Source organism: Enoplosus armatus, chromosome 6, assembly GCF_043641665.1.
Source record: "Enoplosus armatus isolate fEnoArm2 chromosome 6, fEnoArm2.hap1, whole genome shotgun sequence".
Classification (NCBI taxonomy): Eukaryota; Metazoa; Chordata; class Actinopteri; order Centrarchiformes; family Enoplosidae; genus Enoplosus; species Enoplosus armatus.
Genome location: NC_092185.1, coordinates 13,710,393 through 13,732,057, shown reverse-complemented (window position 1 = coordinate 13,732,057; position 21,665 = coordinate 13,710,393). Strand labels below are relative to the sequence as shown.

At 41.7% G+C, this 21,665-nt stretch overlaps 1 protein-coding gene across 1 annotated transcript in view; it reads right to left on the bottom strand.

Moving 5' to 3' along the window:
* The window catches only part of LOC139286548 (cGMP-inhibited 3',5'-cyclic phosphodiesterase 3A-like), a 64,433-nt gene that overhangs the window by 22,291 nt on the left and 20,477 nt on the right, over positions 1-21,665 (bottom strand). The window contains exon 2 of the mRNA XM_070907379.1: positions 6,177-6,227. Coding sequence (XP_070763480.1) covers positions 6,177-6,227 — 51 coding nt within the window. The remainder of the gene's footprint in view (positions 1-6,176; positions 6,228-21,665) is intronic.

Below are 21,665 nucleotides of genomic sequence, written 5' to 3'. Positions count from 1 at the left end.
TTGGGTTTGATTTTGCACCGGGAGCAAGCCACTTGACATGAAAAATAAAGTTTGGTGAAAGGCTCCACGTGCATGGGTAGCATTTGAGACATGAGCTTTGAGACACAGTGGGGATCTTGCTTCCACTGAATTTGTACTATTCTTATTGACCTGAAAAAATAGCAATAACTGTCTGCTGCAATATACAAGCCATTACATCGGTGCATTAAAATATATCTATCTTTAAAAATCCTCTCTGAATCTCAACAGAATGTTTGTGAGACGAGGAGTCAGAGCTTTGAGCTATTAAACAAAGCTGGCTGCAGGGAAAGATAAAGAATGTAGAGTCCCCGGCCATCCCTGGCTCAAGCTTTTACATATCTCTTGAAAAGTTGTGTCTTGGCTGGAAGATAACTCCTGATGTTCCTAATCTTCCAACAATCTGCAACCTAAAACTTCCTGAATCATCAGTGGACATCCTGTACTGTAACAGATCATATTGTGAGTAAGTTACATAATATCAGAAGGTTATATAAGCATTTCCTGTCAGGTTAGATGATCAGTTTCATTCATCAGCCACGGCCACCTCTGTAGCAGCAGGCTTCACTTTCTGGGAGGATATATCACATACGAGCCCATAGAGTGACCCCTGCCTGGGAAAAAGCATCACAGCTTTCGGACAGATGTTATGATGGAGTGTTTCAAAATTATTAATATTTTTCTGAAAGGCAAATGTTCTCCTTAGACACATCTGCAGCGTTTGTAAATTCAATTAAACGCTGTGATTAAAATCAATGTATTTTAACCTTCCAGTGGGGCTGTTTATATGTTTCAAGACTTATTTCTAAATGGTTCCCTAAGCATACATGCTCTTTTTTACTGCTGCTCTGCACCACATTCATAGTAACACACATTCACATCTGGGAACTGTCAACAACCGTCTGCCACTGGCTCACACTCCTCTCCTCTCTAAAAAAAGAAAAAAAATTCTGAGAAATACACCCTTCAGAGTTAGACAGGGATCCAGCACCTCGGAGAGTTGTGTGGAGGAGACATGGGAGTAACGACTTTAAATTATAGAACAAAAAGAAAAAAGGTTGCCTCTTTGATCATCGAAACAACAGCTTCCTTGGTTTCAAAATGATTCATCATTATTCTGTTTCCAAGTGAGTTGGATCAATCTTTCTTACTAAAGGCAACAGACACGCAAAGTTGGTGGCCATGAAAACAGCTGGCAGCAGCAGGCCTGCACTGTGGGGAAAGGTGACCAACTGACAACCCCTCATCTGGTCAGATTAGTACATTGGCACATTGGATGAGCTGCTCACCAGCCTATTGAATTTACAATGGCTTTTTAATGTTTGACTTTGGATGACCGAGAGATTTTAGATAGACAGTGAAAACAACTATAACTTACTGTCTGACAGCAACACTAAGAGGTTGTTAAATGTTAAATTCTTGCTGAGAGTTCGATAAGAAGATTGATACCACTCTCATGTTTCTACGGTAAATATGAAGCCCACCACCAGCAGCCAGTTAGCTTAGCACAAAGACTGGAAACAGTGGGGAACAGCTAGCCAGGCTCTGACCAAAGGCAACAAAAAACTGCCCACCAGCACCTCTAAAGCTCACTAAGTAACTCATTGTATCTTGTTTGTTTACTCTGCACCCAGAGCTAGGCTACCTGAGCAGCTAGATAGAGCCAGCTAGCTGGCTCTAGATCTTTGCTTTACAGACATGACAGTGGTGATGTGGTTGTCTGACTTGGGTCAAGAGAGCAAATTCGGGTATAAAATGTCAAACTATTGCTTTAATATATGGAATATATACAGTATATTGATATATATTTATATATACTAATAAATGAAGCAGTTATACAACACTATATGTTGCACTTTAGCCTGTTGAATGTTGAATACTTAGGAGCCTATTTCCGTGCCATTGTGGATTAACTGTAGTGACCTTGTGCTGTCCAAGAAGGAACATTTTTGGAGCATGTAGATTATTTCCTGTTTGTAGCAAGTTGACATTTTTGTGGATGGCCCATCTTTTGCATTTCTCCAACAAAACACCTGGCATGCTAAACTCCAATGTTTTTAAAGTATGATGGGTGCCGACCCCAAAATCACTAAATAGCCAATAAAGTCGTAAACACTCGCAAATAAGTATGCACCACTTAAAAGTGTTATGCAGGGAAATTCCTGATTGGACTGATGCCAGCAGCGACACCCCCACTGATCCTCGTAATTCGGCCCCTGTGTGATATTTGGTCACAAGCTCCCAGCTTTTGTTGACATGCTACATTTGATAAAACTGACTACCAGCATCAATAAACAGTTTTTATGACTCCTCAACAAGCCATATACATATATACAAGTCATCTACTAAACCAGTCTGTTATGACATTTTACTATGAATAACAACAGTGTACGTGATCAATGGTCTTAATTGCCTGTGTGAACACAGTTTGGAACAGTACGTCAATAGACATGCCATAGATTAACACCCGCGCAGCAGTTCATGTAAACCAAACCAAGGGCCAGTCAAAACAAACCAGCAATCACTTGTGAAGACTGTTTGTCCACACAGCGTCTCTGTACTCAAGGCCCTACTCAGCTCTGTGTATCTTTAGTTGCAATAATGTGCACCAAAAATGGACCAAATAATATTTGCAAATAATTCTTAGTGCTGGATATTATACCAGATCGATGGAGTTTTGACTAGAAACGTTAAAAGCTTATTTACAATGTTTTTTATGCTGAATTACTAAGTCAAACCACACCCATTCATGATAAAATACATAATGCTGAAAACGATTTGCTAAATGCTGCTGTGCATACATACATACATAATATTTAAACTTATACCCATAAACTTCATATACGTGCATGCACAAAATGTACATTTCTCATGTGAAATGTCATTTATTACAAACAACACCGTCGACCGTTGCAACAAGGAGCAATGGAATGGATGGATTGTTGGAGCTCCTGCTGTGTCCACATGTTTACCCTTGCAACAAACAAAATACTGATCCTTCTGTCTAATGATGATTATTAATGGGATTCACAGACAGAGAGGTCACATTTTTGTAATTTCTGAGGAGGTCCACTTCATGCACTTTTCACCCCTCGGCTCTCACATCTAAACATACAGTCCTCTGGTAAAACAACAGTGATATGTGGGTTTCTTAAAATTTTGCAATGGTGAGAATATAATGTAGCCCACAGGATAGCTAGAGACTGGACAAATGCCTCAGGGGCCTAGAGAAAGAAAGGTATTTGATTCTCTTAGTAAACACATTTCAATAATGTAAGCAACTCTGGCTCTTCATAAGGAACGCTGACAGACACTCTGCGGTGCTTATCTTGCAATTAACCCCTCGCAGAAGTCCTCACACTGCAGGAATGTGCTTAGCAAGAAGCTGGGGAATATATATATATATAAAAAAAGTACTTAAGTGCGCCTATTATTTTTTCTTAGGTTGATTTAATTTACACAGGACTCTCGAAAAATCATTAGCGTGCAGTTTTCTATTTCAGTGGCAGTGCAGTTAGTGTAATGGCCATGATTACATCTGTCGAGATGGATTAGTTGAAGAGGAGCCGGGGAGATGGTGATGTTCTCTACTTAAAATAACAGAGCAGCGATACAGTGTGAATCACAGCAGAACAGTAACACAAAACTCCACTGAGACCCTCCTCACTCCCTGCCTCAGCTCCTACAGCCAAAACTACGCCCAGCAGCACTGCACTTTCCCACTTCCCAACCAACCCTCACCCAACCGCGACCCAACTCCCCTCACAACCCCTCCGTCAGCGCAGACCTAAGCCGTGCTGAGCCAGGTCCTCGGCTGCAGCCAGGATACAATTACACGCTATTACATATTTTATTAAAAGGGGTTGTGTTGGGGGGATGTGGGGGGGGATCAAAACAAAACAGAAAAGAATAACTGCCTCATTAAAGATTTACTGGGAAAGGTCAAGCCAATTGACCCCTAACATGCAGCCATCTCATCTCCAAGGAGAGGCTTGTTTTTCCTTCCACATATTTCAGGGTGTTTGATTCCAGCAGAGGAGCCAAAAACAGATATAGAGACACAGACACACAGACGGACTGGTAGAAGAAGAAGCAAGAAATTATGACATAAAGGTCAGAGCAAACAAAAGAGACGCATGAGGTAAAACAGATGGCTTATGCTGGGTGATGAGAGAGCGAGGATTTACCACAAGATACAAGTGGTTAAACATATATCCATCATCAGCACTGCAGCGGGCACAGTCACGAGTTTTTAAAAGTCCTGCTAACTGAACAGGCATACTATAAATAAAACCAAGTTAAACGTCATTCTATTCCTCAGTTTCTCTCAAAGAAATGGCACTAGCTCAGAGGTGTTTTACTGTTGCACGTATTATTTGTGGCAGATCCAATTATTTCCCAGGCAGAGGACAGTCAAAACAGCACATGTTTTCAGTCTCTTTCAGCCTTACATTTAGTCTTGCCACAGGACCCAATCTAATGAGAAAATACTCTACTAGGCCGTCATGATGGGACCAACCAGAAAAAGGGCAGTGACCTTTGTCAACTCCCAAAACCCGCAGTTTAAGAAATGCTGATCTCAAGTGTTTGAAGTGCTCACAGTGATTTTGAGAAATCTTCAACATGACTGCAATGTCATGGCTTGTCTGCCTCACAAACCACTCTTCCAGCCTTTCTGTAATTTAGAATAACAGTCACAAGGTCCGGGCCTACAAACACTCTTTTCTCTGATAATCTCCCCGGGTGATGTTCCAAAACCAATGTGTTTTCAAGTCGAATACAAATATTTAAATAGCTCTTTCCATACATAACTTCACTGTCAATTCCTAAGCTGAAACATCCACCGCAAGCTCTGGACGGGGAAAAAAAAGAAAAGAAAAAAGACGCGGTTTGGAAAATGAGCCTGCTAATGTGTGCATGTTGGCGAATACGACACAGTGGAGATCAATCAAGCGCTCTGGTCACCGGCTAAAGAGTGGAGTGTGTGATTTACACACTCTACGAGGTGCCATGGCATAGTGAAACGCTACCAGCCTCTCTGACCAACAACCTGGTCCAAGAGAGCATGAGCCAAGGGAAAATAGCCACGAGATGGAGAGAGATGCCAACATAAGCCTCGACTTCTTACGCGTCTTGTCAGTCTCTGGACTATTACAGGATTCCACTGACGAACGTGTTTCACCAATCCAAATAAAAAGAAGAGTGAACTGACCACTGAGTCTAAATGGCAGCTGAGGGAATCCATCAATCAAAAAATATGTGCTTGCCTACTAAGCCCACATAACAAATTGATATGAGCCTTGGACAATATTTTAAAAGGGTAACATGCTATTTGAAAATGTCTCCACTCTGAGGGGATAATACTGTAAGGCTGATTTTGGGAACAGATATACCACTTTATGAGTCTTAGCATCTCTAGCAAATTATACAGTGTGTCATTTGATTTCAAGCCCAATCCTGTGCTGCACAGTTATGCTCGCGATTCAAGAAAAATCCCATAATTTTCCCTCAACCACAACTTTTTCTGCATTTATAGCTACCCAAGCATACACTGTAAGCACAGACGCCTCTTCTATTAATTTCTAAAGGATATCCTCCGGATAGAAGAACATGTACATACTGTACATGGCCATGCCAACGCCAAGGGCATTGTTTGTTCTTCATGTACTCCAGAGTCCTGCCCTGTGGCTCTGTAGCAGCTTAATACATCAATTCCTAAACACGCACACACACCAGCCACCCCAAAGATGGGAAAGGTAATCTCAAGGATGTGGCTGTGTGTGTGTGTGTGTCCTCTACAAGCTGTGCCCCGTGTGCTGAGTCCTTCTAGTTTCAATTCCCTGGCCTTTAATGGCTTATGCAGCGCCTTACAGCCAAATCACAGACCTGTGTCCTTTAGACTAACAGTGTACAACAAGGACTCTGGTGGGAAGTGACACCTCTGGACATGCTGTTTAACCACGGAACAATGAGTGGGTGAACAGGCCTGTTAGTTGTAGGATTTCTAGCTATTTGCGTCATTTATAAGGTGTGTGTAGGCGAGTGACAGAGAGATCAGGGAGCTAGTTCCTGTGTGTGTGTATGTGTGTTTTCCTGTCAGCTGTTTATCATTATTATTATTACTAGTGTGTGTCTCTCTTTCTGGTGACAGTGCTAACCTGTGATCCTCGGGAGCCTCTCTTGTGGTCCCAATCCGAGCGGGGGAGCATCTGTGGGAAAACGGAGACAGAGACATGTTCAAACCACAGTCCTGCACATCCTGTTTCTGTTAGCGTCCTACAACAGACTTGCCTCCTCACAAAGGCAACCCCATAATGGAGATATACTGTGCTGTAGCAGAAAGGAGGAGGAGCAGGAGTGGTGATGCAAAGAGTCGAGGAAGTGTGGGGGGAATGGAAACGCTCATAAATGCAAAAATGGGTTTTGTCTATTTTTTTCACTTTCCATTAAGCACAGACGTCTAATGCAATTTCACAGTCAGGTTTGGTTTACTTTAGCTCCTATTCACTGCCTAAGGGGCTGGTGGAGGCTGAGGATTTTTACGCTGTCTAATTACCAGCCACTGTGTCCTCCCACAGGCCTCGTAAACCCGTTTTCCACTTTCTTGGGAGTCACCAAATGTATCAGTGCGGCTCTGTCACTGATTTTTGGTGAACACGTTGCAGGAGAGTCTACATTAACCCCCCCCCCCGTTAGGGCTTTCTGGCCCAGAACTGAGAAGCCCCGAGAAACCCAGCATGTCGCTGTGACAAATTGCTGCTGAACACACTGAGGCAACAGGCTCAGTATAAGAGCCAAACTGATAATTCATGCTGTGAGTGAAAACATTAGGAAAACGGTGGGTTTCGGTCGGCAGTGCTATGGGCCTGTCTGGACAGCGCTGTTGTTTTGTGGAGAGTTTTTCCACAGTGCTGCATAGCTCTAAACAAATACAATAGTGAAGTTACTGTTCCTGTTGCCTCTTATAAGGTAGTTTAGTTTGTAAACATTTGACTGTAAAAAGTACAGCTATATTTGTACTGTATATTGAATTGAAGATTGAAGAATGTTACTTTATGTTTACCCTTTTTCCTCACTTTCTGTACCTCTAGTGGCGTCTAACCATGCAGATAGTCTTAGTTTTATGTGCTGAGGTTTTAAGATATCTGTCTGGATTAAGTGTGTCAAATAGAGCTGCAGTGATCGGTCAATTAATTGATTAGTCGACTGACAAAAAATTAATTGGAAACTGTTTTGATATTCGATTAATTGTTTTAATCATTTTTCAGTCAAAATTGCCAAACATACTCCAGTTCGAGCCTCTCAAGTGTGAAGTCTTTTCTTTTGTTTGTCACATATGATAATAAACTGAATATATTTTGGTTTTGTACAGTTAAGGACTGAATAAAATGAACAATTGGAATACATCTCCTTGGACTGTGGGAAATTATGATATATTATATGTATAACATTTTTTAGGCAAAACTGTTCCAACTTTGGTAGAAAGCTGCATGTAGGATCCCTTCGCTCATAGTAAGAAAATATGTTTTCAGGGCCTTTAAAGACCTGTGCTGTAAATCAAGTCATAGCAGGTTTAAATCCTGTGTTTCAAATGTTGGTGATGCCTTTGTTTACATTTTGATCACCATACCAGCATCATATTTAACTGGGCAGGACACAAATCTGGTCTGTCAGCTACTTTGTGGGATAGCTATTGTACACCTCATCCTTTGGTCAAGGTTCTGGTAACAATGGGTACTGCTCCACAGAGTGTGGTGACCCTGACAGCAAGCAAACAAGGTCTCCATCATAACAATCACACACAACAAGATGCAGACCCATGAAGACCCATTCATAAAGTGCAACTTTACTTTATTGCTTTTCTACAGTTTGACATTTATGAGTTGTTTTTTCCCCAAAGAAACGCAATATGAGAGGTTTGCCCTTTCTCAACAAACATCTTCATTCTCTCATCCTCCATTTTCTCGCCCGAGGACTACAGCTATGAAGTGCCTGGATTCTCCGATCGCCAGCGTGATACTATCTGTGAGCCACTTCAAAGCTCCATCAAGCGTGCACGTACCTTCTCATGAATTAAAATAGTCATACTAGATGGAAAAGGAAGTTAATAAGCAATCAGCTGTGCAAAAGGCTCATGTATGAGATGTAAATGACTGTAAAGTGAGTGCCAGTGAGCTGTTTGTCTTATTCTTTACTGCTCTGACGACAGGGTTTTGTTTCTACAGTATAGGAGCTGGCAGCAGCTCCTCCATGGTCACAGCGGAGTCCTGCTCCATTAGAAGGTCCTAGTATCAGTGAGGCTCTCCAGGCGCACACACATTAACAGCCTTTTGGTCTGATGTAACCCAACCTTTCATCCCCCTGCACTGAGAGACAGACCCAGACTACACAGAAGTCTACATGCACCCTTTGATGTGCCAAAACAAAAAACCCACACAAAATCAAAGCTGAGCATAAAATTTGAGCGCCACAGATAGCTCCGTGCACAGAGTGACTTTACAGGCCACAGTGGGGTTCATTTCCTCTGAGACTGGCTCAAAAATGTGATCAACAAATACATGTGGATGGTGTGCTACTCAATTACTAAACCAAACAGTGGATGCAGTCTGGTGCCACTGTGTTCAAACGTTTTTTTTTTTACCAGTGCTGGAAAATCAGTAAACACAATTTTGGTGTTAGTGCTTTGAAACTTCAAACCACCGGTGTTAGAATAAACATGAAATTACTGTACACAAACATTATCTTTTTCAAAGACAAAAAGCAACAATATCAGTCACAAGAGTCCAAAGAACTGCAGACTAGACAATAATCTCACAGAGGCTAAAATATGTACAGTATATATCACTGTAAAAACAAAAACAAAACAAGACATATGACAACACAAAGAGGCTATATGTCTTCTGCTCAAGCAAGTTCATTTACAAACAATGATTAAAAAAAAGAAAAAGAAAAACCAAAAGTCTTGTTCAAGCTGTATTACATTGTTTTGATGGAGGAGAGCAATCTAAGATTATACTTAAAAGATATGACATTTCGCTGCCAATATTATGTCTGAAGAGGTAAAACCACACATGAATGATTTCTTAGATATCTCCTGGTTTTTCATGGACACCCTCCAGCAGCATAACACAGCCGAAGCAGTAAAATTTCCAAATGGATTTGTTTTTGTCCTAAAGCTCCAGTGCACCTACTGGGAAAAATAACAACTTTGTAGAAGTTATGCCCTTTGTTTCACCCTCTGCTAGATTCATTATGCCGCCCCATAACTCACAATAAGCCAGGTCTAGCAGTGGCTTTCCATCACTTATAGCAATACTCGTGATTTATCAGAGACTAAAACCACTCCTCGGGACAAAAAATTCTTTGTGTCTTTGAAAGTGGAAGTACGTCTTTCAATCACGGCACAATAGCTACCAGAGTAACATGACACACTCAATAAGGTCCAAGGCATTTTTATGGGACTCTGGCTCCATTGTGAACGCATTCTGGAGATTTACTGTACAGTCATGATCCAGAGTGATACTCTCAAGAAACAAACAAGAGGGAGAAGTGATAACACGGTAGTTCAGCTGCATGGTAATAGACAGTGCAGCCAAGTAAAAGGGATCTTTCCATAAAATGAATTGGAAATGAGTAATGATAAACTCATACTGAGCTCAAGTACCCCTTCATCTACACCACTTGTCATGATTTTAAAACTGAGATTGTCAGTATTAAGGTTTAGTTTCTGTATCTTTCTTTCAGTATGTTTGGTCAAGTTTGCATTCAGACCACGACCACTTGGGGGGGCAGAGGCTGGAAGTTTGAATCATTTTTTCCATTTCTGTTTCTAGTTGCTAACTAGTTTTCACGCACTCTCAATTGCAGCATGTGGGGTTGAGGTGGTGAACTTTAATAGATAGATATTTGTTTGCCACATCATTATTTTTAGGTTAAATTTTAGGCTACTCTACAACCTTTCCATATGCTGGCTGGTTCCCCTGGTTGGAAAGTGGTTTCTATCCATGCAGGTAGTTTTGGTTTAATTTGCCCAGGTTTTGAGATATCTGTTTTATTTCTGCTTCCACCCCAATACTGTGGACATGAATGGAATTTTGTTTGTGGTGCCCACAGCACTGCAGAATTACATTTAAAAACTTCAACAGCAATGTGTCTTTCCAGGAACAATGTCCCGGTTACTGTGGATAACCCACAAACCTCACTGTCAACAGTTTTCTTTGGAACTATTTTCTACCTATGAGGCCTGTGTACAATGAGGTCTGTGGAACATCCAGATTCACAGAGACAATGTTCCTGGAAAGAGATGCTGCTGTTGATTTCTGAATGTTATTTTCAATGCTGTGAGCACCAAAAACAAAATTCCATTCACCGTCATTGTGTTGGGGTGGAGGGATATTTCAAAACTTGGACAAATTAAACCAGCATGTTCTGCATGACTAGATACCGTAAGCAAGTGAAAAATTTTTTTTTTTTGGTTATCAACTGACCTTTTGAAAGAGCAGTCTTTCTGGTACAAAATTCCCTCTTTTGTTACCTTGGATGATGTTTCATTGCTAAGCTGCGGCAGAAGGATACTTCTCAACCTATGTTGCCGATACAAAACACTGTCTTTTTGCCCAAAATGAGGACATGGATCTTGTCCCCAGTTTCTTACAGTGTGGTCACTCTAAGATTGAATTGCTTATGTAGAAGAGGGATGTTTACACATTTAGATTTTAACCTGTGTCTTTGTCCTAAGTCCTGTCATTTACCGTCCAGTTCGATGACAGTTTGTATCGAAACATTTATAGGCATAAAGGTAAATAATGGGAAGGATAGTCATAAGTAGATGAAAATGTCAGAAATACAAAGAAATCAGCCAGCCAAAATATGCCCGCCACCGTCTGTAAATGAGCTGCACTCTCATGACTCAAAATAGTGCCAGCCAAGTAAACTCCCAGGCTTCCTCTCACCCAGAGTGTTAAGAGGGCAGCAGTGTGGATGCCAGTATGCAGCCATGCCCTGTCCACCACCATGGCTCCGAGCCACAGCCCACAGCGAGCTGCCGTGCCTCTGAGGTGCTGGGTAAACACCATGGTGTCAAAGCACAAACAAACTACTGGAATATGCTTGTTGTTTGACTTGCTCCCGCCAATAACCAGTTGAGAACCACTTCCCTGTGGGTGCGAAGTGGTGGGAGCTACAGCAGCAGCAGCACCCATAGTGAAGCTCAACTCTCATACTGATCGACCTGAAGCCTCGCAATGAGCCCGACCCACTGTCACCAACTTACTACAGAGTACTTTTCTAAATCTGTCTGGAAAGGGAACCGGAAACTGCCTCGTCCTAATATAGCTCATTTAACTGCTAGCAGTGTTTCTTAATCATTCATTCATTCATGATCAGGCTTTCATTCTTCTTTCTCTGCCTCCCGTGTCCTATTTTGTCCCTCATTACTGGCTTCATACGAGTGGAGTTGATGTGTGTCGACTCAGATCTTCAGTAGCTGTGTTAGCTTGTTAGCACTCTGGATTTACCAGAACCCAAACTCAGTGTCCAATGAGGACACAGTTGCAAGAAGTGCCGACTAGAGATCTTCTGGTTGGAGAAGAGGGAAGGGGATAAAGAGAGAGTGCTGATCTTACAGTATGGTTGGGTTAATTAAGGCGGTGTTGAGGGGCCAGGATATCAGTCTGCAGGATTTCCAATCAGCTTGACCCAAGGGTTTTATGCACAGCCTCTCTGTCCAATTAAACTCTCTATGCTCTCACTTACAGTTAGGTCTGCAAAGTCATGCATTCACACATATGCCTGCTTACGTAAGTGCACACACACACACACACACACACACACACACATGCACTCAGACTCACATTCACTGCCTCGAGATCTCAAAATATATATCTTACTTATTCCCCCTTTGTTCTTTTATCATTGCTCTCTGTCAAAGATATTCTGGCGTCTGCAGTGCTTGACTCAGACATCCCTGCACTCACTTTCATTTCAGTCGACAAAAAAGAAAGTAGGTCAGATACTAAGTCTCACTATATGAAGGCTTCAGAAATGACAGCGGCTTAGTCGTAAGGACACCATCAAGGCAACAATCAAAGATCCTTGTACTCACTTTCATGGGTGTTAGAGCCACAGTAACTCTATATTGCTCATCAGGGCTTTGACAATGAGGTGCAATCTTGTTTTGCACCCCCAGGTGGAGGTATTTTCATGATTAGTGTCATATAGCTGTTTTCTCTTGGGACCCTCTTTGTGAATTTGTCCTTTTTGTTTTATGACAGTTTATTAACAAATCTAAAAAATGTGTATTTTCAGGATTCCCTTCTTGGATAATGGGAGAACTGTGCTGCCCCAGCTGGAGAAACTATTATAGTATAATACCTCACATGAATTTTAAAATCTCCATTAATTGCCACCTAAGCTTTGAGTGCAGGAAGCTTTGATAATTGAACCCTCTGGTCTACGTGGTGCTCTTTATCTATTTCCTGCTCTGAAGTGTAGATAGACAAAGACTTTCTTTATAATTGACAGCCTTACAGATTTCTAAATGCAACATTTGGACTGCAGAAACAGCCTTTGCTGATGAAAAAACGATTTTCACATGATTAACAAACAAAGTGGATAAGTGTGACTCTTTAACTTCTTTCTATTCAAAATGCATTTAATATCTCCCTCTTTGCATTTTCCACTCTCACATTTTGATTAAATAAACTATCATCCTCCTTGGAAAATCTCTTCAACTGAATTTAATTGGACACAAGGCAATAGTAATGCGAGAATGCAAAGGAAAATAGATATTAAAGTGCTAAGAATTGAGGGGTGTGTACAGTATACAGTAAAACTGCAGGAATAGAGTGTGGAAAGGCTCAGGTCCAGGCAGACACAAATTTCTGACCCAAACTGTCTGGCTTTTTGTCCCAGGGACTCTGAAAACCTCGCCGAACCTTCTCCTCTGCCACATCCACCCCGAGCACGGCAGCCGTCCGCTGGGAGGACACTTATAAATCCTTCCCTGCCTGCCTGCTGAGGGGAGAGCATGGAGAATCATTCCTATTCACGCTGGCTAATGTTTTACAGGTTTTACCGAGGGGGTCAGTCATCGTGGGTCATTTGCGTCATCGCTGGAGGGAAGGGAACTATTGAGGTGGGCTGCCAAAGCGGTGGGGGCCGTGTGCAGGGAATGAGGAACACACTTGTGTGTATGCGAAGATTAGCACACGCACACCTAAAAGCTGTTTGGCATCCACACACTCTCACATTCTCTCTCTCGTGCACCGGCCTGCAAAGCAAACACACACACACACACACACACACACACACACACACGCACACACTCTAATGAACAAAACCACACTCGCATGTGCACTAAAGACGCTCACATGCACAAGTATGATCCCATGATATATTTCACACACCAGCACTGCATCTGCACTCCAGCTTCTGTTTACCCCTCCCCTACTCTTCACACTTTCTTACTCAGACTCTTCTAATTTCTGAAGTGTGACTAATGGGATTTATCGTCTTTACGTTTCCTGGGAGAGACTTAGCCTGATCCTAGAAGAAACCCAGTGTATGAGTCTCTACCAGAGATAGATCTGTCAGTCTCCCAGGGTGAAAACACAGGCCACAAGGATGCCGTGGCCCAGAGAAAACCTCAATGGGAGTACCCCATATTCTGACCTCAAAAACGATCAAACACGATGGCATGAAATGTGTGTCACTGACAAAGCGAAAAATCTCTTCATGAAAGTCTGTATGGATAATTTAAAAATATTTTTAAAGCCTCATCCATGTGGTTTCATGATTAAAAAGTATCATCTTAATTTCTTTGCGATATTATTTGTGTACACGCTGTTTTTCCTTGCTCATGAGCTCTGGCCGACTCCTTCACAAGCAGTTAGGTTCCCAGCTCCGCACATTCAGCTGGGTGAAAAAGAGTGGATCTGGCTGGGTAGACCTGGCAGCTCACCTCAAAACAGCATGCCAACGCCATTAGCGTATAATGGTCCAGTCAGGATTACTGCTGGGGCCTCCTGAGAAGGGAACACAGCACTCACTTGTTTGTTTGTTTTACAAGCCTCTGCTCTGTACAGTCTGCAAGGTGCCAGTGGGCTTTGTGTGGTTTGATTCACAGTTGATTCAAACGGTGTACAGTGAGTCAACAATGGTGGCTACTCTACGACCACAGCACACTTGTTTCGAGGAGTTATGTCAGAATAAATAGGTTATGACGCTGCATTTCATTTAATAGATCTAAGCTCGTCTTCCTCTGAAATACAGAGGTTAAACTTGTGCTGTCACTCATTTTGTGGTCCATACTTTTCCCTGCAGGTGACTGCACCTGCGTGTTGATTGGATAATTAGATACACATCAAGAGTACAAAAATATTCTCTTTTACGTGCTTTTCATGTGTTATTGGCCTGGCTCCATGTTCATCAAAAAAAGATGGGCAGCTTCGAGATAAAGAGTGCATTTCCCCATCATCCATCAACTCGGTGATTCAGCCCTTCAGCCTCCTTTAGCCACTTGGGTATTTTCCAGCTGAGCTTTCATCACAAAATGGAAATGTTAATATTGATTCATGTGTTTTCTTTAAGACTTTCTGTAACGTTTATGAATTACATTATGAAAGGCCAGACGATTAGGAGTGTAAGCCGATGAAAAGAGTAAAGCCACATATTTCCCTATTTTGTTGCTCACAACGGCTTATTTGAGCATTGAAAAATGGATAGATTTGTGCTAGTTCAGTGCACAGTGCAGGTCTCAGACAACAGGGCTGGGTGTTATAGTTCCACTGTAAAATGTTTTTATGAAGCCATAAGTCTGACGGGGACAGGAGGCAATATTTCTTTTGGAGGAGGCAATCTACGTCAGAAGGGGTTTTCAGAGTTAATGAACAGTTGAATAACAAAACAATTTGGACCTGACCTTGACATGTGAACCGACGCAAACACACTGGATTTTTGTGCTAATTTTGGCTGAATGACGTGTGGAAATCTACTTTTTGATATTACAGTGTTCTAGCTGTAGTATCCAACTTAAGCTTTGCTATAAGCTAATTCACTGAATAGGGAATGAGTATATGAGAATACAGAGTTCGGTCAAAGGCAATGTTATGAAAGCAACATGGGAATTTGTGCATGCATGCTGCCTCCAGAGCATGCATTATTTCATCTTTTATTCACAGGCCTGATTCAGCAAGGTCTGTGTTCTGTGTTTTGTCTGTGCTCATCCGAGAGAGGACCACACACACATAAATACACACACATCTACCCCACTATTTCAGCTGCACAAGAACATTTACAATCCCATCAAGATTCCCACAGGACTCCAGTAAACAAACAGACAGCGACTGCCCGCTCAAGCATACGCCTTTAAATCACATCCCAACATCCTTTATAAATCACTGATGTAGAAACATAAATGTACAGTCCAGACAGCACCTATGCACTGACTGATGTACTCAAAGCGTGCGTGTGTGCATGCATGAAAGTGTGTGAATGCCAGCCTCTAATAAACAGCATGTGTACCTGTGTGGGGGCATAAATCTCTGCTTCCTCTTTTTGCAGGTGGAAGGATTTGCCTTACAGAGCTTGTTCCCCTAGGAGAGGCTCAGGTCAGCCCCATGGGCAGGTTTTCCACCATTAGCTTGTAAAACGCTTACTTTGTCAGTGAAATTCACAGAGGGCTCTAGTTCCCCATGTAGAAGGAATGCGGGGGTCTGCGGGGACCACGAAGGTACAGGGGAACAAGAGACGGCTTTCCCTATACATTCTGGTGGGTTTCTCTCTATGAGGCAAAGCATGGAGCCATTAAGAATGAGCCATCATGCTGATAGCCATCCTGGAAACCCAGCTTAAAGCAAAGCAAACAGGGGGATAAGATATAGGTGATGCTGGTTGTCCACAGGGGAAATAGGCTGCAGGCTCCGTGAGTGACAGAAAGCCCTCTTCTCTTCGATCACACCCTCACTGGGGTTCACTGAGGCTTAGCAAGCAATACACAATATATACCATCTTAATGTATATTATGGTATAAGGTATATCATGATGTATCCCACTGCAGAGGCACATCTATTTCAAACAGTGAAAGTGCATACATGCTTTATATGTGTTTATATGTGTGTAAGCCAGTGGTGGAAGAAGTATTGAGATCCTTTACTTAAGTTAAAGTAGTAATACCAAAAATTTGAAGGATTCAAAAAGAAGTTCTGCGTTCAAAAATGTACTTAAAGCATTTTCTGTAAATATGTCAATGATGTAAACACAACATTGACATATTATCATCTTCATTATCATACAGTTGTTATGGTGAACGTGTTAGCAAACAACTTCTAATAATAACATTAATAGTTTGGAGCCATGTTTCTGGCCACCAGGCGAATGTACGTCCAATATTCACTCTCCTTTTAGCTCTGTTTTGGTCTCCTGCAACTTCTAGGGAAAAGTCTATGTTCACTATGTTCACCAGCTTGTTGCTAACTTTGTGTCTGTCATTTGGTGCTGGACAAGTAGCGTACAGTTTACAGTTTTGCAGAGCTTGCATGCTGAAAACAGCTGCCTGCGATGTTTAGAAATGAGGTTGATGAGAGAGATAAATTTGAACCAAAACAGAGATGACATTCATTTGAATGAGCCAGCAGCCCAGTGGGGGTGAATCTGGCTCAGCTTTTGCTGCAGCGCAATACGATGTCATGGCCAATCACATACATGCAAGTATACATTCCTGGTGGGTTACTTTGTAAAGCGAATACCGAATTTCTACAGTTTAACTGGCGACCGTTGTGGGGAAAGAGAAAATTATTTGCACCGTGATACGTTTCCAGAGTTGTAAGATCCTGTCTTCTAGTATTATAAACCTCTGTGCAGTGATTTGGTGTCTGAGAAGACTTCAAATCACGCATCTGCGACTCAAACTTGATGTGTTTCACATCTCACGTTACTTGAAGCAACACACCACCAACGCAGACCCTTGCGCTGTTTTAATGCAGGGCTGTTTTCAGACAGAACACTTGCTGAACGTATCACAACTAAATGTATTTAGTATTGAGCATGATTCCCCCTGTCAGTGTCATATAACTGTTAACTGTTGAAGCTAATTTAAACTATTTGCATTTTACCTTGTAAACTCAATATAGCTTTTATAGCTATAAAGTAGCATAAAATGGAAAGATTCAAGTAAATGTACTTAGTTACATTCTACAACTGGCTGTAATGACTGAGTTTAAATGCATGTTTGTTTGTTACAGTATATCTCTGTATATATAACAAAGTTGGTCTTTTGTGTGTTTACACCGCATGTCTGTGAGTTTAACCATGTATACAGTCATCCATGTGTACAGGTTTACAGTAAACATACAGTATATCCCTATATATACGCTTGTACATGGCTCTGTTTTCATGTCCGTGTGTGCATACAGATGTGTAATGATGTCCGTGTACGCATGTGTGCTCAGGATCTGGAACAGCATGAAGGCCAACCACAAGCTAGAAAAACATTGTTAAAAAACTTTGTTAGTCTGCTGTTTAAACATGGAAGGAATCCTAGTAAAAATACACAAAGCATTTGTTTCTTTTTTCACACTCAACAACATGGAGCAAAACTCTCTTGAAGGAACACTTTGCTCCTGGATGCTCTTGATCAGAGCCCCTGGTGCCACCCACACACACAGCAGGCCAAACAGCTACTTGTGTTTACCTCGCCATGTGACTGCAGCTACGGTACGTCCTGTGACGTCAGCTTACATTCCACACATTCATCAGTCTCAGTTCTCACTGATAGAGTCTCAGATGCCGCTGAACGGAGGGAGCAGAGATCATACATTATAAAAGCAGCAATCATTCTCTCGGCCTGTGTTTGCTATATTTATCTTTTCCTGATAAAATAAATAAGCACTACTTTGTGTTTGCCATCTGTTTTCATGAGCAGTTGTGTGCTCATGAACAGCTACTGCCTGAAATAGTCTTCCTGTTCCACTTAAAACATCGAATCCATAAATAATTGCAAAACTGCTGTCAAGAGATGGATACAGGGAACAAACAACTCACTTCATAAATATGTATGAATACTTCAGCTTTAGACTACAGTATGTTTTGTTTGGTGCTTTTGCTTGTTGTGTCTGCAGCTTATTGTTAAATTAATGTCTTTTTCTCTCTTGTATTACAGAGAACAATAGTGGCAATGAGGATCCTACACTATGAGGTATGTATGATGTATGAGAGCTGAAAGATACTGAACTGTCCAGACTACCAAAGCAAGCAGGACATTAAACTTTTTATTGTCCAACAATTACAGTTACTCATAACCTACCAGACAACATTGTTGTATCTCTGATTGCTTCTGGACTACAATGTTTTCTAGCTATGGCCAAAAACATTGATTGCTCAATGCATATATGGAGGCTTAATATGAATAATTTAGTAGTCACAAAAGGGCATGTACCAATCAATAGAATTTGACATTATGTTAGTGTGCTCATAACAACCCTGTCTCCTAGAAATTACATTTATATACATCTCATTTGCAACAAGAAACTACAGTTACAGAGTAACAGGAAATGTAATGCCAACAGGACTGTTTTTATCAACCTAATGAGGAAAAAAGGAATTAACATATTTGACAAGTTGACAATATTAACTAAATGTTCCCGGACAATGTATTTAATTTGCTCTAATTTGCTCTTGCAATACAATATCTGCTCATAGCACCTAAAGCATGTCTGAAGTGTTTAGGCACTCATACTTGTTTAAGGTAAGGGGAAAATTGAAAAAATGATTTGAAGCACAAGACACAATGTGTTTACTTAACATTTAATCAAAACCACACCTAACCTTAACCAAAGTCAACCAAAACCTAACTACAAGCTTTGTACGACCCCATCCACCCCTAACCACCTCCCTACAGGGTTCATGCAGCACAAAAACACAGCACCTTCTTCTCTTGAAAAAACTTTGCACGTGAACATAATCTAGGCAGCAATTACGTTTCCTTCAACACGTAAATTGGATAACATATTAGCAACATATAATGGTAATTTCTTTGTTTTGTTAATGTGTATGTGTACGATAAATTCAATCATGAACATGAGCACAGGAAACACCAGACTGTCACTTTGTTGTTGCTTGGAAAGAACTTGCCGGTCTCGTTCCCTTTCCTAGTTTTTCTCCTTGACAAAATGGTGGCCTCATACTTTGCATTCTGTTGCTGAAAGCCACAAAAACTCTCACAACAGAGAAAGTTTAAGACAACACATCTCTAAAAGGGCCTCTAAATTCTTAGCCTATCCTAAACAGTCCACTCTGCAGCACAGCTGAGGAAACAATTAGCTGAAACCTTTGCCTTTCACAATCTGCTCCCCACGACAGCAGGCTCATCTCGCTACCATCTGAAGAAGCAGAGAAAACATGATGGAGAGTGTGATGGAGGCTGCGTTTAACCTCACTCAGTCATTACACTGTCCAAATGCTCATTTGTTACTCTCTTAATTGGCCAATCAGTAATGATGGCAGGATAATTAATCAAACAGCGAAAAGAAAGGTTAATCCTGGTTTTGTTAAGCAGAGGTTCACATCCCGTATATGTCCAACAAAGTGGGTCTGTAGCCTGAAGCTAGTGTGACTTCTCATCTGTAATTGTTGTAATTGCACTTTCCGTAGACCATGGAAAAGCAGAAACAAATAACGTCTGCTGCAACTCTGGATAAATGACGACCATCAGCCAGGATTGTTTTCACAATCCTGGCTCGGAAAATGCCCAATTGGAAAGGATAATCCAGTATAATGAGAAGTAGTTCAATTAATTAGGGAGGTAGACTAGAAGGGAGGTATCATAAAACTGAGCCATAAACAGCTTCAACTGCAGGGCTTCACTGCGCAACACTTTTCAGAATCAGAATCAGAATCAGAATCAGAAACTGTTTATTGCCAAGTAACATACATTACAAGGAATTTGCCGTGGTAATGTATGTTACTTGGCAATAAACAGTTTCTGATTTTTAAATACAAAATGACAACCCTGGAGTTAAAAACTGTGAAAACATTGTCATTTTTTTCCATCTGAAGAATCTGCATGTTTATTATCTGCATGTGCACATTATTCCATTATTCTAATGGAAAACAGACGCAAAAACAAATTAGTTCTCCCCATATAACCTGATTAATACAGCTGCACCAGCCTGAACCACATGGATCTGGTGCAGACAACCAGCAAGGATAAAGAGGAGGGGTTGGGGGGGGGGGGGGTGAACAGAGAGCTCACAGATCTGGCCGTCACTGCCACTGTCACACTGTAAAACCCTGAAGGCAAGAAGGGAGGAAGAAACTGCAGGCAGATCTCATCCAACCTGCATCCACATCCACATTCACCGTCAGTTATTACAACATTACAGAACTAATCTCAGCAACAATAATGAGCTGTCAGAAGTTGGAAACCAACGGCTAAATGATGCCTGTCAGGTCGAAGGGAGATTGTTTTAGTAGAACAGTGCATTTTCCATGTGTCACATTTCATTTATACACTGTGATACCAACTGGTAGATTAACACTGATGGGCTGCAACACGACAGCATTACTGATGAGAGGGGTCCACTTAAAGGAATAGTTCAGCATTTTCAGTACTTTTTTTGCTTTCTTGCCAAGAGTTAAATTAGAAGATCAATATCACTCTGTCTGTCAAATATGAAGCTACAGCCAGAAGACGCTAGCTTAGCTTAGCATTTAAAAAGGGGTTTTTGTATGGATAAAACAAATGGGATATAACTTGTTAATTAGTGATCTTACGAGATGCTGGTAGACCAACATAGCCAGGCTTGCTGTTATTTCCAGTCTTTATGTTAAGCTATGCTAAGCTAAGATAACGCCTCCTGGCTGTAGCTTCATATCTAACAGACAAATATAACAATGGTACCGATCTTTTGATCTAACTTTTAGCAAGGAAACGGATACCTGTATTTCCCAAAATGTCTAACTATTTCTTTGAAAATGATTCTTTTTGTAGTGTGTAAATTCACCCTGCCTGCCTCTAACACTCACCTTGTCCTCGTCCTTGACTGAATTCGATTCCCTTTGCTGAGCTGGCAGTGCCACGTTAAACACTGGGCAACCAGGGGACCTGTGTTGGCAGAATGGGCCTCGCCCCGGGCAATAACGCCATCAACTGTGGCTCATTGGGTTATGGTTCAATAGTGCTTCCAGGTTCTCGGGTCAAAACTCCAGTCACATGCAACAACGCACTAATGGGTATGGCTCTGTCTGTCCCTGGGCCTCAGAAACAAGTCACGGCCAAGTCAGCCAGAAACCCAGCCGTGACTCGAGGCTGTGCTGTAAGGCGGCACTTTTTTTATGGCCCTCATCTGGTACGGCTGCCTTTCTGGCAAACCGCACAGAATCTCACACACACTCATGAACAACCCCTCGTGTTTCCTCTGTCTGTCTCTTTTTCTTCTCTCACACACAGCCACACAGCCACAGAGTAACTTCACACACACACACACACGCACACACGCACCTGTGTCAGACGGCCTGTTTTCCACTGGGGTCTAATTGATTGGAAAATGAAGACGGACGCCTGTGCCAGGCGAGCCCTGTTGATTAGCAAGAGACAGAGAGTCTATTACAGTGGTCCTGCTCCCGACCCAAACACATCACCCAGACAACCA